General features: G+C 47.7%; 1 protein-coding gene across 1 annotated transcript in view; it reads left to right on the top strand.

Annotated features, from left to right (window-relative positions):
- Positions 1–18,460, top strand: part of LOC134936689 (zinc metalloproteinase-disintegrin-like lachestatin-2) — a 199,929-nt gene that overhangs the window by 95,096 nt on the left and 86,373 nt on the right. The window contains exons 12-13 of the mRNA XM_063931868.1: positions 14,753–14,930; positions 17,382–17,471. Of these exons, the coding sequence (XP_063787938.1) occupies positions 14,753–14,930; positions 17,382–17,471 (268 nt within the window). The remainder of the gene's footprint in view (positions 1–14,752; positions 14,931–17,381; positions 17,472–18,460) is intronic.

Consider the following 18,460-nt stretch of genomic DNA (forward strand, 5'->3'; position numbering starts at 1 on the left):
TCTGTGAATACATGCTGTGCACATGTACACAGCATCTATTCACCGCTGCGCAGCGCAGTGAAGTGAGTGACAGGAGCCTCCCAACTGGCCCCCCACCCCCATCGCGGGAAACTGCGGCCCGCGGGTGGGACAGTCACAAAAAATAGGACTGTCCCGCGAAAATCGGGACAGTTGGGAGGTATGCACACCCCCTGTAACTTTGACTCCCTCCATACAGTTATACCCCTGTCTGCAGGATGCTATGTACACGCCCCTGTAACTGTGCATCTCTCCATACAGTTATACCCCTGTCTGCAGGATGCTATGTACACGCCCCTGTAACTGTGCATCTCTCCATACAGTTATACCCCTGTCTGCAGGATGCTATGTACACGCCCCTGTAACTGTGCATCTCTCCATACAGTTATACCCCTGTCTGCAGGATGCTATGTACACGCCCCTGTAACTGTGCATCTCTCCATACAGTTATACCCCTGTCTGCAGGATGCTATGTACACGCCTCTGTAAACTGCTTATCTCTCCATACAGTTATACCCCTGTCTGCAGGATGCTATGTACACGCCCCTGTAACTGTGCATCTGTCCATACAGTTATACCCATCTGCAGGATGCTATGCACATGCCCCTGTAACTATGACTCCCTCCATACAGTTATACCGTTTATACCCCTGTCTGGAGGATGCTATGTACACGCCCCTGTAACTGTGCATCTCTCCATACAGTTATACCCCTGTCTGCAGGATGCTATGTACACGCCCCTGTAACTGTGCATCTGTCCATACAGTTATACCCGTCTGCAGGATGCTATGCACATGCCCCTGTAACTATGACTCCCTCCATACAGTTATACCCCTGTCTGCAGGATGCTATGTACACGCTACTGTAACTGTGCATCTCTCCATACAGTTATACCCCTGTCTGTAGGATGCTATGTACACGCCCCTGTAACTATGACTCCCTCCATACAGTTATACCCCTGTCTGCAGGATGCTATGTACACGCCCCTGTAACTGTGCATCTGTCCATACAGTTATACCCGTCTGCAGGATGCTATGCACACGCCCCTGTAACTATGACTCCCTCCATACAGTTATACCCCTGTCTGCAGGATGCTATGTACACGCTACTGTAACTGTGCATATCTCCATACATTTATACCAGTCTGCAGGATGCTATGTACATGCCCCTGTAACTATGACTCCCTCCATACAGTTATACCGTTTATACCCCTGTCTGCAGGATGCTATGTACACGCCCCTGTAACTGTGCATCTCTCCATACAGTTATACCCCTGTCTGCAGGATGCTATGTACACGCCCCTGTAACTGTGCATCTCTCCATACAGTTATACCCCTGTCTGCAGGATGCTATGTACATGCCCCTGTAACTATGACTCCCTCCATACAGTTATACCCCTGTCTGCAGGATGCTATGTACACGCCCCTGTAAATGTGCATCTCTCCATACAGTTATACCCCTGTCTGCAGGATGCTATGTACACGCCCCTGTAACTGTGCATCTCTCCATACAGTTATACCCCTGTCTGCAGGATGCTATGTACACGCCCCTGTAACTGTGCATCTCTCCATACAGTTATACCCCTGTCTGCAGGATGCTATGTACACGCCCCTGTAACTGTGCCTCTCTCCATACAGTTATACCCCTGTCTGCAGTATGCTATGTACACGCCCCTGTAACTATGCATCTCTCCATACAGTTATACTCCTGTCTGCAGGATGCTATGTACATGCCCCTGTAACTATGACTCCCTCCATACAGTTATACCCCTGTCTGCAGGATGCTATGTACACGCCCCTGTAAATGTGCATCTCTCCATACAGTTATACCCCTGTCTGCAGGATGCTATGTACACGCCCCTGTAACTGTGCATCTCTCCATACAGTTATACCCCTGTCTGCAGGATACTATGTACACGCCCCTGTAACTGTGCATCTCTCCATACAGTTATACCCCTGTCTGCAGGATGCTATGCACACGCCCCTGTAACTATGACTCCCTCCATACAGTTATACCCCTGTCTGCAGTATGCTATGTACACGCCCCTGTAACTGTGCATCTCTCCATACAGTTATACCCCTGTCTGCAGTATGCTATGTACACGCCCCTGTAACTGTGCATCTCTCCATACAGTTATACCCCTGTCTGCAGTATGCTATGTACACGCCCCTGTAACTATGCATCTCTCCATACAGTTATACTCCTGTCTGCAGGATGCTATGTACATGCCCCTGTAACTATGACTCCCTCCATACAGTTATACCCCTGTCTGCAGGATGCTATGTACACGCTACTGTAACTGTGCATCTCTCCATACAGTTATACCCCTGTCTGCAGGATGCTATGTACATGCCCCTGTAACTATGACTCCCTCCATACAGTTATACCGTTTATACCCCTGTCTGCAGGATGCTATGTACACGCCCCTGTAACTGTGCATCTCTCCATACAGTTATACCCCTGTCTGCAGGATGCTATGTACACGCCCCTGTAACTGTGCATCTGTCCATACAGTTATACCCGTCTGCAGGATGCTATGCACATGCCCCTGTAACTATGACTCCCTCCATACAGTTATACCCCTGTCTGCAGGATGCTATGTACACGCTACTGTAACTGTGCATCTCTCCATACAGTTATACCCCTGTCTGTAGGATGCTATGTACACGCCCCTGTAACTGTGCATCTCTCCATACAGTTATACCCCTGTCTGCAGGATGCTATGTACACGCCCCTGTAACTGTGCATCTGTCCATACAGTTATACCCGTCTGCAGGATGCTATGCACACGCCCCTGTAACTATGACTCCCTCCATACAGTTATACCCCTGTCTGCAGGATGCTATGTACACGCTACTGTAACTGTGCATATCTCCATACATTTATACCAGTCTGCAGGATGCTATGTACATGCCCCTGTAACTATGACTCCCTCCATACAGTTATACCGTTTATACCCCTGTCTGCAGGATGCTATGTACACGCCCCTGTAACTGTGCATCTCTCCATACAGTTATACCCCTGTCTGCAGGATGCTATGTACACGCCCCTGTAACTGTGCATCTCTCCATACAGTTATACCCCTGTCTGCAGGATGCTATGTACATGCCCCTGTAACTATGACTCCCTCCATACAGTTATACCCCTGTCTGCAGGATGCTATGTACACGCCCCTGTAAATGTGCATCTCTCCATACAGTTATACCCCTGTCTGCAGGATGCTATGTACACGCCCCTGTAACTGTGCATCTCTCCATACAGTTATACCCCTGTCTGCAGGATGCTATGTACACGCCCCTGTAACTGTGCATCTCTCCATACAGTTATACCCCTGTCTGCAGGATGCTATGTACACGCCCCTGTAACTGTGCCTCTCTCCATACAGTTATACCCCTGTCTGCAGTATGCTATGTACACGCCCCTGTAACTATGCATCTCTCCATACAGTTATACTCCTGTCTGCAGGATGCTATGTACATGCCCCTGTAACTATGACTCCCTCCATACAGTTATACCCCTGTCTGCAGGATGCTATGTACACGCCCCTGTAAATGTGCATCTCTCCATACAGTTATACCCCTGTCTGCAGGATGCTATGTACACGCCCCTGTAACTGTGCATCTCTCCATACAGTTATACCCCTGTCTGCAGGATACTATGTACACGCCCCTGTAACTGTGCATCTCTCCATACAGTTATACCCCTGTCTGCAGGATGCTATGTACACGCCCCTGTAACTGTGCATCTCTCCATACAGTTATACCCCTGTCTGCAGTATGCTATGTACACGCCCCTGTAACTGTGCATCTCTCCATACAGTTATACCCCTGTCTGCAGTATGCTATGTACACGCCCCTGTAACTGTGCATCTCTCCATACAGTTATACCCCTGTCTGCAGTATGCTATGTACACGCCCCTGTAACTATGCATCTCTCCATACAGTTATACTCCTGTCTGCAGGATGCTATGTACATGCCCCTGTAACTATGACTCCCTCCATACAGTTATACCCCTGTCTGCAGGATGCTATGTACACGCTACTGTAACTGTGCATCTCTCCATACAGTTATACCCCTGTCTGCAGGATGCTATGTACATGCCCCTGTAACTATGACTCCCTCCATACAGTTATACCGTTTATACCCCTGTCTGCAGGATGCTATGTACACGCCCCTGTAACTGTGCATCTCTCCATACAGTTATACCCCTGTCTGCAGGATGCTATGTACACGCCCCTGTAACTGTGCATCTGTCCATACAGTTATACCCGTCTGCAGGATGCTATGCACATGCCCCTGTAACTATGACTCCCTCCATACAGTTATACCCCTGTCTGCAGGATGCTATGTACACGCTACTGTAACTGTGCATCTCTCCATACAGTTATACCCCTGTCTGTAGGATGCTATGTACACGCCCCTGTAACTATGACTCCCTCCATACAGTTATACCCCTGTCTGCAGGATGCTATGTACACGCCCCTGTAACTGTGCATCTGTCCATACAGTTATACCCGTCTGCAGGATGCTATGCACACGCCCCTGTAACTATGACTCCCTCCATACAGTTATACCCCTGTCTGCAGGATGCTATGTACACGCTACTGTAACTGTGCATATCTCCATACATTTATACCAGTCTGCAGGATGCTATGTACATGCCCCTGTAACTATGACTCCCTCCATACAGTTATACCGTTTATACCCCTGTCTGCAGGATGCTATGTACACGCCCCTGTAACTGTGCATCTCTCCATACAGTTATACCCCTGTCTGCAGGATGCTATGTACACGCCCCTGTAACTGTGCATCTCTCCATACAGTTATACCCCTGTCTGCAGGATGCTATGTACATGCCCCTGTAACTATGACTCCCTCCATACAGTTATACCCCTGTCTGCAGGATGCTATGTACACGCCCCTGTAAATGTGCATCTCTCCATACAGTTATACCCCTGTCTGCAGGATGCTATGTACACGCCCCTGTAACTGTGCATCTCTCCATACAGTTATACCCCTGTCTGCAGGATGCTATGTACACGCCCCTGTAACTGTGCATCTCTCCATACAGTTATACCCCTGTCTGCAGGATGCTATGTACACGCCCCTGTAACTGTGCATCTCTCCATACAGTTATACCCCTGTCTGCAGTATGCTATGTACACGCCCCTGTAACTATGCATCTCTCCATACAGTTATACTCCTGTCTGCAGGATGCTATGTACACGCCCCTGTAACTATGACTCCCTCCATACAGTTATACCCCTGTCTGCAGGATGCTATGTACACGCCCCTGTAAATGTGCATCTCTCCATACAGTTATACCCCTGTCTGCAGGATGCTATGTACACGCCCCTGTAACTGTGCATCTCTCCATACAGTTATACCCCTGTCTGCAGGATGCTATGTACACGCCCCTGTAACTGTGCATCTCTCCATACAGTTATACCCCTGTCTGCAGGATGCTATGTACACGCCCCTGTAACTGTGCATCTCTCCATACAGTTATACCCCTGTCTGCAGTATGCTATGTACACGCCCCTGTAACTATGCATCTCTCCATACAGTTATACCCCTGTCTGCAGGATGCTATGTACACGCCCCTGTAACTGTGCATCTCTCCATACAGTTATACCCCTGTCTGCAGGATGCTATGTACACGCCTCTGTAACTGCTTATCTCTCCATACAGTTATACCCGTCTGCAGGATGCTATGTACACGCCCCTGTAACTGTGCATCTGTCCATACAGTTATACCCGTCTGCAGGATGCTATGTACATTCCCCTGTAACTATGACTCCCTCCATACAGTTATACCCCTGTCTGCAGTATGCTATGTACACGCCCCTGTAACTGTGCATCTCTCCATACAGTTATACCCCTGTCTGCAGGATGCTATGTACACGCCCCTGTAACTGTGCATCTCTCCATACAGTTATACCCCTGTCTGCAGGATGCTATGTACACGCCTCTGTAAACTGCTTATCTCTCCATACAGTTATACCCCTGTCTGCAGGATCGTATGTACACGCTCCTGTAACTGTGCATTTCTCCATACAGTTATACCCCTGTCTGCAGGATGCTATGTACACGCCCCTGTAACTGTGCATCTGTCCATACAGTTATACCCATCTGCAGGATGCTATGCACATGCCCCTGTAACTATGACTCCCTCCATACAGTTATACCGTTTATACCCCTGTCTGCAGGATGCTATGTACACGCCCCTGTAACTGTGCATCTCTCCATACAGTTATACCCCTGTCTGCAGGATGCTATGTACACGCCCCTGTAACTGTGCATCTGTCCATACAGTTATACCCGTCTGCAGGATGCTATGCACATGCCCCTGTAACTATGACTCCCTCCATACAGTTATACCCCTGTCTGCAGGATGCTATGTACACGCTACTGTAACTGTGCATCTCTCCATACAGTTATACCCCTGTCTGTAGGATGCTATGTACACGCCCCTGTAACTATGACTCCCTCCATACAGTTATACCCCTGTCTGCAGGATGCTATGTACACGCCCCTGTAACTGTGCATCTGTCCATACAGTTATACCCGTCTGCAGGATGCTATGCACACGCCCCTGTAACTATGACTCCCTCCATACAGTTATACCCCTGTCTGCAGGATGCTATGTACACGCTACTGTAACTGTGCATATCTCCATACATTTATACCAGTCTGCAGGATGCTATGTACATGCCCCTGTAACTATGACTCCCTCCATACAGTTATACCGTTTATACCCCTGTCTGCAGGATGCTATGTACACGCCCCTGTAACTGTGCATCTCTCCATACAGTTATACCCCTGTCTGCAGGATGCTATGTACACGCCCCTGTAACTGTGCATCTCTCCATACAGTTATACCCCTGTCTGCAGGATGCTATGTACATGCCCCTGTAACTATGACTCCCTCCATACAGTTATACCCCTGTCTGCAGGATGCTATGTACACGCCCCTGTAAATGTGCATCTCTCCATACAGTTATACCCCTGTCTGCAGGATGCTATGTACACGCCCCTGTAACTGTGCATCTCTCCATACAGTTATACCCCTGTCTGCAGGATGCTATGTACACGCCCCTGTAACTGTGCATCTCTCCATACAGTTATACCCCTGTCTGCAGGATGCTATGTACACGCCCCTGTAACTGTGCCTCTCTCCATACAGTTATACCCCTGTCTGCAGTATGCTATGTACACGCCCCTGTAACTATGCATCTCTCCATACAGTTATACTCCTGTCTGCAGGATGCTATGTACATGCCCCTGTAACTATGACTCCCTCCATACAGTTATACCCCTGTCTGCAGGATGCTATGTACACGCCCCTGTAAATGTGCATCTCTCCATACAGTTATACCCCTGTCTGCAGGATGCTATGTACACGCCCCTGTAACTGTGCATCTCTCCATACAGTTATACCCCTGTCTGCAGGATGCTATGTACACGCCCCTGTAACTGTGCATCTCTCCATACAGTTATACCCCTGTCTGCAGGATGCTATGTACACGCCCCTGTAACTGTGCATCTCTCCATACAGTTATACCCCTGTCTGCAGTATGCTATGTACACGCCCCTGTAACTGTGCATCTCTCCATACAGTTATACCCCTGTCTGCAGTATGCTATGTACACGCCCCTGTAACTGTGCATCTCTCCATACAGTTATACCCCTGTCTGCAGTATGCTATGTACACGCCCCTGTAACTATGCATCTCTCCATACAGTTATACTCCTGTCTGCAGGATGCTATGTACATGCCCCTGTAACTATGACTCCCTCCATACAGTTATACCCCTGTCTGCAGGATGCTATGTACACGCTACTGTAACTGTGCATCTCTCCATACAGTTATACCCCTGTCTGCAGGATGCTATGTACATGCCCCTGTAACTATGACTCCCTCCATACAGTTATACCGTTTATACCCCTGTCTGCAGGATGCTATGTACACGCCCCTGTAACTGTGCATCTCTCCATACAGTTATACCCCTGTCTGCAGGATGCTATGTACACGCCCCTGTAACTGTGCATCTGTCCATACAGTTATACCCGTCTGCAGGATGCTATGCACATGCCCCTGTAACTATGACTCCCTCCATACAGTTATACCCCTGTCTGCAGGATGCTATGTACACGCTACTGTAACTGTGCATCTCTCCATACAGTTATACCCCTGTCTGTAGGATGCTATGTACACGCCCCTGTAACTATGACTCCCTCCATACAGTTATACCCCTGTCTGCAGGATGCTATGTACACGCCCCTGTAACTGTGCATCTGTCCATACAGTTATACCCGTCTGCAGGATGCTATGCACACGCCCCTGTAACTATGACTCCCTCCATACAGTTATACCCCTGTCTGCAGGATGCTATGTACACGCTACTGTAACTGTGCATATCTCCATACATTTATACCAGTCTGCAGGATGCTATGTACATGCCCCTGTAACTATGACTCCCTCCATACAGTTATACCGTTTATACCCCTGTCTGCAGGATGCTATGTACACGCCCCTGTAACTGTGCATCTCTCCATACAGTTATACCCCTGTCTGCAGGATGCTATGTACACGCCCCTGTAACTGTGCATCTCTCCATACAGTTATACCCCTGTCTGCAGGATGCTATGTACATGCCCCTGTAACTATGACTCCCTCCATACAGTTATACCCCTGTCTGCAGGATGCTATGTACACGCCCCTGTAAATGTGCATCTCTCCATACAGTTATACCCCTGTCTGCAGGATGCTATGTACACGCCCCTGTAACTGTGCATCTCTCCATACAGTTATACCCCTGTCTGCAGGATGCTATGTACACGCCCCTGTAACTGTGCATCTCTCCATACAGTTATACCCCTGTCTGCAGGATGCTATGTACACGCCCCTGTAACTGTGCATCTCTCCATACAGTTATACCCCTGTCTGCAGGATGCTATGTACACGCCTCTGTAAACTGCTTATCTCTCCATACAGTTATACCCCTGTCTGCAGGATCGTATGTACACGCTCCTGTAACTGTGCATTTCTCCATACAGTTATACCCCTGTCTGCAGGATGCTATGTACACGCCCCTGTAACTGTGCATCTGTCCATACAGTTATACCCATCTGCAGGATGCTATGCACATGCCCCTGTAACTATGACTCCCTCCATACAGTTATACCGTTTATACCCCTGTCTGCAGGATGCTATGTACACGCCCCTGTAACTGTGCATCTCTCCATACAGTTATACCCCTGTCTGCAGGATGCTATGTACACGCCCCTGTAACTGTGCATCTGTCCATACAGTTATACCCGTCTGCAGGATGCTATGCACATGCCCCTGTAACTATGACTCCCTCCATACAGTTATACCCCTGTCTGCAGGATGCTATGTACACGCTACTGTAACTGTGCATCTCTCCATACAGTTATACCCCTGTCTGTAGGATGCTATGTACACGCCCCTGTAACTATGACTCCCTCCATACAGTTATACCCCTGTCTGCAGGATGCTATGTACACGCCCCTGTAACTGTGCATCTGTCCATACAGTTATACCCGTCTGCAGGATGCTATGCACACGCCCCTGTAACTATGACTCCCTCCATACAGTTATACCCCTGTCTGCAGGATGCTATGTACACGCTACTGTAACTGTGCATATCTCCATACATTTATACCAGTCTGCAGGATGCTATGTACATGCCCCTGTAACTATGACTCCCTCCATACAGTTATACCGTTTATACCCCTGTCTGCAGGATGCTATGTACACGCCCCTGTAACTGTGCATCTCTCCATACAGTTATACCCCTGTCTACAGGATGCTATGTACACGCCCCTGTAACTGTGCATCTCTCCATACAGTTATACCCCTGTCTGCAGGATGCTATGTACATGCCCCTGTAACTATGACTCCCTCCATACAGTTATACCCCTGTCTGCAGGATGCTATGTACACGCCCCTGTAAATGTGCATCTCTCCATACAGTTATACCCCTGTCTGCAGGATGCTATGTACACGCCCCTGTAACTGTGCATCTCTCCATACAGTTATACCCCTGTCTGCAGGATGCTATGTACACGCCCCTGTAACTGTGCATCTCTCCATACAGTTATACCCCTGTCTGCAGGATGCTATGTACACGCCCCTGTAACTATGCATCTCTCCATACAGTTATACTCCTGTCTGCAGGATGCTATGTACATGCCCCTGTAACTATGACTCCCTCCATACAGTTATACCCCTGTCTGCAGGATGCTATGTACACGCCCCTGTAAATGTGCATCTCTCCATACAGTTATACCCCTGTCTGCAGGATGCTATGTACACGCCCCTGTAACTGTGCATCTCTCCATACAGTTATACCCCTGTCTGCAGGATGCTATGTACACGCCCCTGTAACTGTGCATCTCTCCATACAGTTATACCCCTGTCTGCAGGATGCTATGTACACGCCCCTGTAACTGTGCATCTCTCCATACAGTTATACCCCTGTCTGCAGTATGCTATGTACACGCCACTGTAACTGTGCATCTCTCCATACAGTTATACCCCTGTCTGCAGTATGCTATGTACACGCCCCTGTAACTGTGCATCTCTCCATACAGTTATACCCCTGTCTGCAGTATGCTATGTACACGCCCCTGTAACTATGCATCTCTCCATACAGTTATACTCCTGTCTGCAGGATGCTATGTACATGCCCCTGTAACTATGACTCCCTCCATACAGTTATACCCCTGTCTGCAGGATGCTATGTACACGCTACTGTAACTGTGCATCTCTCCATACAGTTATACCCCTGTCTGCAGGATGCTATGTACATGCCCCTGTAACTATGACTCCCTCCATACAGTTATACCGTTTATACCCCTGTCTGCAGGATGCTATGTACACGCCCCTGTAACTGTGCATCTCTCCATACAGTTATACCCCTGTCTGCAGGATGCTATGTACACGCCCCTGTAACTGTGCATCTGTCCATACAGTTATACCCGTCTGCAGGATGCTATGCACATGCCCCTGTAACTATGACTCCCTCCATACAGTTATACCCCTGTCTGCAGGATGCTATGTACACGCTACTGTAACTGTGCATCTCTCCATACAGTTATACCCCTGTCTGTAGGATGCTATGTACACGCCCCTGTAACTATGACTCCCTCCATACAGTTATACCCCTGTCTGCAGGATGCTATGTACACGCCCCTGTAACTGTGCATCTGTCCATACAGTTATACCCGTCTGCAGGATGCTATGCACACGCCCCTGTAACTATGACTCCCTCCATACAGTTATACCCCTGTCTGCAGGATGCTATGTACACGCTACTGTAACTGTGCATATCTCCATACATTTATACCAGTCTGCAGGATGCTATGTACATGCCCCTGTAACTATGACTCCCTCCATACAGTTATACCGTTTATACCCCTGTCTGCAGGATGCTATGTACACGCCCCTGTAACTGTGCATCTCTCCATACAGTTATACCCCTGTCTGCAGGATGCTATGTACACGCCCCTGTAACTGTGCATCTCTCCATACAGTTATACCCCTGTCTGCAGGATGCTATGTACATGCCCCTGTAACTATGACTCCCTCCATACAGTTATACCCCTGTCTGCAGGATGCTATGTACACGCCCCTGTAAATGTGCATCTCTCCATACAGTTATACCCCTGTCTGCAGGATGCTATGTACACGCCCCTGTAACTGTGCATCTCTCCATACAGTTATACCCCTGTCTGCAGGATGCTATGTACACGCCCCTGTAACTGTGCATCTCTCCATACAGTTATACCCCTGTCTGCAGGATGCTATGTACACGCCCCTGTAACTGTGCATCTCTCCATACAGTTATACCCCTGTCTGCAGTATGCTATGTACACGCCCCTGTAACTATGCATCTCTCCATACAGTTATACTCCTGTCTGCAGGATGCTATGTACATGCCCCTGTAACTATGACTCCCTCCATACAGTTATACCCCTGTCTGCAGGATGCTATGTACACGCCCCTGTAAATGTGCATCTCTCCATACAGTTATACCCCTGTCTGCAGGATGCTATGTACACGCCCCTGTAACTGTGCATCTCTCCATACAGTTATACCCCTGTCTGCAGGATGCTATGTACACGCCCCTGTAACTGTGCATCTCTCCATACAGTTATACCCCTGTCTGCAGTATGCTATGTACACGCCCCTGTAACTGTGCATCTCTCCATACAGTTATACCCCTGTCTGCAGGATGCTATGTACACGCCTCTGTAACTGCTTATCTCTCCATACAGTTATACCCGTCTGCAGGATGCTATGTACACGCCCCTGTAACTGTGCATCTGTCCATACAGTTATACCCGTCTGCAGGATGCTATGTACATTCCCCTGTAACTATGACTCCCTCCATACAGTTATACCCCTGTCTGCAGTATGCTATGTACACGCCCCTGTAACTGTGCATCTCTCCATACAGTTATACCCCTGTCTGCAGGATGCTATGTACACGCCCCTGTAACTGTGCATCTCTCCATACAGTTATACCCCTGTCTGCAGGATGCTATGTACACGCCTCTGTAAACTGCTTATCTCTCCATACAGTTATACCCCTGTCTGCAGGATCGTATGTACATGCTCCTGTAACTGTGCATTTCTCCATACAGTTATACCCCTGTCTGCAGGATGCTATGTACACGCCCCTGTAACTGTGCATCTGTCCATACAGTTATACCCATCTGCAGGATGCTATGCACATGCCCCTGTAACTATGACTCCCTCCATACAGTTATACCGTTTATACCCCTGTCTGCAGGATGCTATGTACACGCCCCTGTAACTGTGCATCTCTCCATACAGTTATACCCCTGTCTGCAGGATGCTATGTACACGCCCCTGTAACTGTGCATCTGTCCATACAGTTATACCCGTCTGCAGGATGCTATGCACATGCCCCTGTAACTATGACTCCCTCCATACAGTTATACCCCTGTCTGCAGGATGCTATGTACACGCTACTGTAACTGTGCATCTCTCCATACAGTTATACCCCTGTCTGTAGGATGCTATGTACACGCCCCTGTAACTATGACTCCCTCCATACAGTTATACCCCTGTCTGCAGGATGCTATGTACACGCCCCTGTAACTGTGCATCTGTCCATACAGTTATACCCGTCTGCAGGATGCTATGCACACGCCCCTGTAACTATGACTCCCTCCATACAGTTATACCCCTGTCTGCAGGATGCTATGTACACGCTACTGTAACTGTGCATATCTCCATACATTTATACCAGTCTGCAGGATGCTATGTACATGCCCCTGTAACTATGACTCCCTCCATACAGTTATACCGTTTATACCCCTGTCTGCAGGATGCTATGTACACGCCCCTGTAACTGTGCATCTCTCCATACAGTTATACCCCTGTCTGCAGGATGCTATGTACACGCCCCTGTAACTGTGCATCTCTCCATACAGTTATACCCCTGTCTGCAGGATGCTATGTACATGCCCCTGTAACTATGACTCCCTCCATACAGTTATACCCCTGTCTGCAGGATGCTATGTACACGCCCCTGTAAATGTGCATCTCTCCATACAGTTATACCCCTGTCTGCAGGATGCTATGTACACGCCCCTGTAACTGTGCATCTCTCCATACAGTTATACCCCTGTCTGCAGGATGCTATGTACACGCCCCTGTAACTGTGCATCTCTCCATACAGTTATACCCCTGTCTGCAGGATGCTATGTACACGCCCCTGTAACTGTGCATCTCTCCATACAGTTATACCCCTGTCTGCAGTATGCTATGTACACGCCCCTGTAACTATGCATCTCTCCATACAGTTATACTCCTGTCTGCAGGATGCTATGTACATGCCCCTGTAACTATGACTCCCTCCATACAGTTATACCCCTGTCTGCAGGATGCTATGTACATGCCCCTGTAAATGTGCATCTCTCCATACAGTTATACCCCTGTCTGCAGGATGCTATGTACACGCCCCTGTAACTGTGCATCTCTCCATACAGTTATACCCCTGTCTGCAGGATGCTATGTACACGCCCCTGTAACTGTGCATCTCTCCATACAGTTATACCCCTGTCTGCAGGATGCTATGTACACGCCCCTGTAACTGTGCATCTCTCCATACAGTTATACCCCTGTCTGCAGTATGCTATGTACACGCCCCTGTAACTATGCATCTCTCCATACAGTTATACCCCTGTCTGCAGGATGCTATGTACACGCCCCTGTAACTGTGCATCTCTCCATACAGTTATACCCCTGTCTGCAGGATGCTATGTACACGCCTCTGTAACTGCTTATCTCTCCATACAGTTATACCCGTCTGCAGGATGCTATGTACACGCCCCTGTAACTGTGCATCTGTCCATACAGTTATACCCATCTGCAGGATGCTATGTACATTCCCCTGTAACTATGACTCCCTCCATACAGTTATACCCCTGTCTGCAGTATGCTATGTACACGCCCCTGTAACTGTGCATCTCTCCATACAGTTATACCCCTGTCTGCAGCATGCTATGTACATGCCCCTGTAACTATGACTCCCTCCATACAGTTATACCGTTTATACCCCTGTCTGCAGGATGCTATGTACACGCCCCTGTAACTGTGCATCTCTCCATACAGTTATACCCCTGTCTGCAGGATGCTATGTACACGCCCCTGTAACTGTGCATCTCTCCATACAGTTATGATCCTCCACGAAAGTTTAGTTTCTGCAGTCATCAGCACTATGCTAGTTTTCTCCAAAACCAAATGCCGCTGTGTACGAAAGACATGCCAGAGAAAGGGGAAATCCTGTCTACCCCCGTGTGTGGAAATGGATTCACTGAAAGAGAAGAAGAATGTGACTGTGGCACAGTGGAGGTAAGCATGTCTGGTCACTGTTATGTTATATGCCATGGACTTGTTCATTAACTTTAAGAGGCAATGACACCCTAGGAAAACCTTCCATAGAAAATAACCCTGACCTGATAGCACTGGGATTCCTCTGACACTCATTGTGGTCTGTGTAAGGGATAATAGCTTTTAGTAGCTAGAAAAAAATAGGATTTTTTTTTGTATGTTGCAAAAGTGGTCCCAGCAAACCCTGGAATCTATAGATGACTTGTTTATGCTAGTCATTATAGAACTACAAGCACCATCATGCCCTGGAATATGGCGCTTTACTGCTACAGTACATAGATAAATGTTATTGAAGATGATTCCTTATACACAAATTAGTAAAACACCTTATTCCAAAGGGAGAGTCTGGTTTATTCATGCTTTTTATCCAAAGGGTAATAATAAACATAACATGCTGTATATATGTTGCAGGTCTGCTCTTCATGGAGCCCTGACACTTATGACAGGCCAAGAAGAATGCAGCAACTAACCAATCCACAGTGGTTTTACGCTGGTTGCTGGTCACAGCATGAAATAAACTGCTCTGATTGGTTTGTTCTGGCTAGACTCCATGTGGGGACTCAGGGCCTAATTCAGTCCTGATCGCTAGGCTGCGTTTTCGTACAGCGGGTGATCAGATCTAAACTGCGCATGCGTATGCACCACAATGCGCAGGTGCGTCACACGGGTACAAAGCGGATCGCCACTCAGCGTTGGATTTGTGCAAAGGATCTATTCACACGGGCGTTCGCAAGGAGATTGACAGGAAGAAGGCGTTTGTGGGTGTCAACTGACCATTTTCTGGGAGTGGTTGGAACAACGCAAGCATGTCCATACGTTTGCAGGGAGGGTTCCTGACGTCAATTCCGGTCCCGGACAGGCTGAAGTGTTCTCAGTGGCTGAGTAAATCCTGGGCTACTCAGAGACTGCACAAGATCTGTTCGTACAGCTCCGCTACACGTGCAATCGCACACTTGCACAGCTAATATACACTTCCCTATGGGCGGCGATTATGCGAACGCAGGACTGCAAAAAAGCGAGTGAACAGGTCTGAATTAGGCCCTCAGTGAACTTCATAGTAGCAATAAGATTCAATGATACATTTAATCATTGATAAGACCACCTTTTTTTTATACCCAATTTCCTATGGGAATGCAACAAGGGCATAACCTGCTGCAGCCTGCGGGTTGCTCTATAACAGCCTGATGCAAGTTGCAGCATGTGAGGGGACCCTACGCTGTTTGTCCTCCTGCAGTAAAGGAAACAAGCCTAGGCTATGGCTGCTGGTGCTTAGAGTCTAGCTCTTTTTCTTTTTTGTTGGCCCTACATTGTCTCACCAACAAAAAAAAAAAGAGATAAACTGGAGAGAAATAAGGCACTAATCAGTCAGCTTCTAACTCTCATTTTACAGGCTGTGTTTAAAAAATAACAATTAGGAGGTTATTGGTTAGGTCTTGATTTATCTATATTTTATCTCTCTCCAAACCAGAGACGGCACAAAAAACAGAACTGGAGTTGATCAATTATTGATGTGATGTTCGTTAAATAGGCCTCCCATGCAGACACTTAGGGAAGCCATCTTTCTGGAGGATACCTGTCATTGACGATCTGACTTTTTGCATCTTAAAATTGTCAGAGCAATGTGATATAAGGGGTTATGTGCAAAGTGACACAAGTGGCTGAGCTGATGTTGCACTTCTCTGTGTTCAGTGTCTTCAGTGATACCATGGGTTAGTCCACGTAATCTGAGAGAAAATACGTGGCACTGAGACAGCTAGAAAATAATACAGCAGAGACCTGTTAGTATGTCAACGTTTCAGAACTTACTTGTTCTTTCGTCAGGAAAAGTTGACATAATAACATGTCTCTGTTGTATTCTTTTCTAGCCATCTGAGATCTGAGTGCCGCCTATTCTGTGTCTCTCTCTCTCGCTCTCTCTCTCTCTATATATATATATATGTACACACACACACACACACACACACACACACACACACACACACACACACACACACACACACACTAAGTACAGTAAGGGGAAACATTGTATTGGATGATATAACTTAATCTCATATAGCAGTCATTTAATAAATCATTGCTAAGCATAATGGGAATTGTTAAGAATCAGCAAGCAGTGGGGGGGGGGGTAATTAGTAGGAATAATCAGGCATATGGCTGTAATTGGTAGGGGTGATTCGTAGGCATCAAAAGGCAGACAATAGTATATGGTAGGAATCAGAGGTCAGAATGGGGTATTTGGTAGGAATCAGCAGGCATAAGGGGGTATTTGGTAGGGATCAGCAGGCAGAAGGGTGTATTTGGTAGGAATTAGCAGGCAGAAGGAGGTCCTTGGTAGGAAAAACTTGAGATACACAGCAATACTGTACATAATAAATAAGCATTGTGTAACCAGCATTGCTGTCGCTTTTACAGGAATGCAAAAATACGTGCTGTGATGCTGCCACCTGCAAATTAAAACAAGATGCTCAGTGCGCAGAGGGGGAATGTTGTTTAAATTGTCAGGTGAGTGCTGTATATAATATAGTGCACATTTAGCCATTGTGCTACATTTATCACAATCATTGTACAGTATATTGTCGCTCTGCCTCTTTGCAAACAATATTGTATGTCCTGTAAGTGTTTATGTAATACCTGATTATAAGAATTGTATTTTTAGTTATTTTTGGTGGTGATGGTGGTGGTGGGGTTTCAGATATATACAGATGTGTTCTCATATACCTATCTTTTTTTTGGGGTTGGGGTATGAAATCCTGGCGGCTGGGCTACTGGCTGTCAGAATACCGACTCCGGGATCCCAGCTGCCAGAATTCCGGCAGAGGGGCGTTCGATAGAAAGCTGCGTTTACCACAGCTTCTATTCCCACTCTATGGGTATTGTGGACACCCACAAGGTGGTAATAGCCCTTGTGCAGCTGTCGGCGTTCTCGGTTATTGGGATCCCGGCATCTGTATTCTCACTGCCAGGATCCCGAACGCCAGGATATTAACTACATCCCATTTTATGCCATATGGCACAAGAAACTTGGAGCAAATTAGATGCTCTGCCACATGTAGCGAAGTGTACTTTTTTTTATAGATATTGCCTCTTATTCCCTTCATAGCCACATACAGATTTAAAGAACTAGACACTTGGTCCGGCTTGCAAAGTCCATGGTGCGATTAGAGCAAAGTGTTTGAGGAAACATCTGTAGTTACCTCCCATTAGAGGGGCAAGCACATGTGCAGGGGGTATCATCAGCCTGACATTATTGTTAATCTGGTAAACCTACTAACCCTGCTAAACATTGATCGCTAAGGGGGTCATTCAGACCTGGCTGCTAATGCGGCCCGCAGTGCAGTTTGCCGGTGGAGGCAAACTGTGCATGCGCAGTGGCCGCATCGTGGCTACGCAGACTTACACATTGCGGGCGCATCCCTGAAGGATGCGGCCGCAGTATGATTGACAGTGGTGGTTGTTTGCAGGACAAGGACATGGCATTAGGGGGGCAGGGG

This window comes from Pseudophryne corroboree, chromosome 6 (genome assembly GCF_028390025.1).
Source record: "Pseudophryne corroboree isolate aPseCor3 chromosome 6, aPseCor3.hap2, whole genome shotgun sequence".
Classification (NCBI taxonomy): domain Eukaryota; kingdom Metazoa; phylum Chordata; class Amphibia; order Anura; family Myobatrachidae; genus Pseudophryne; species Pseudophryne corroboree.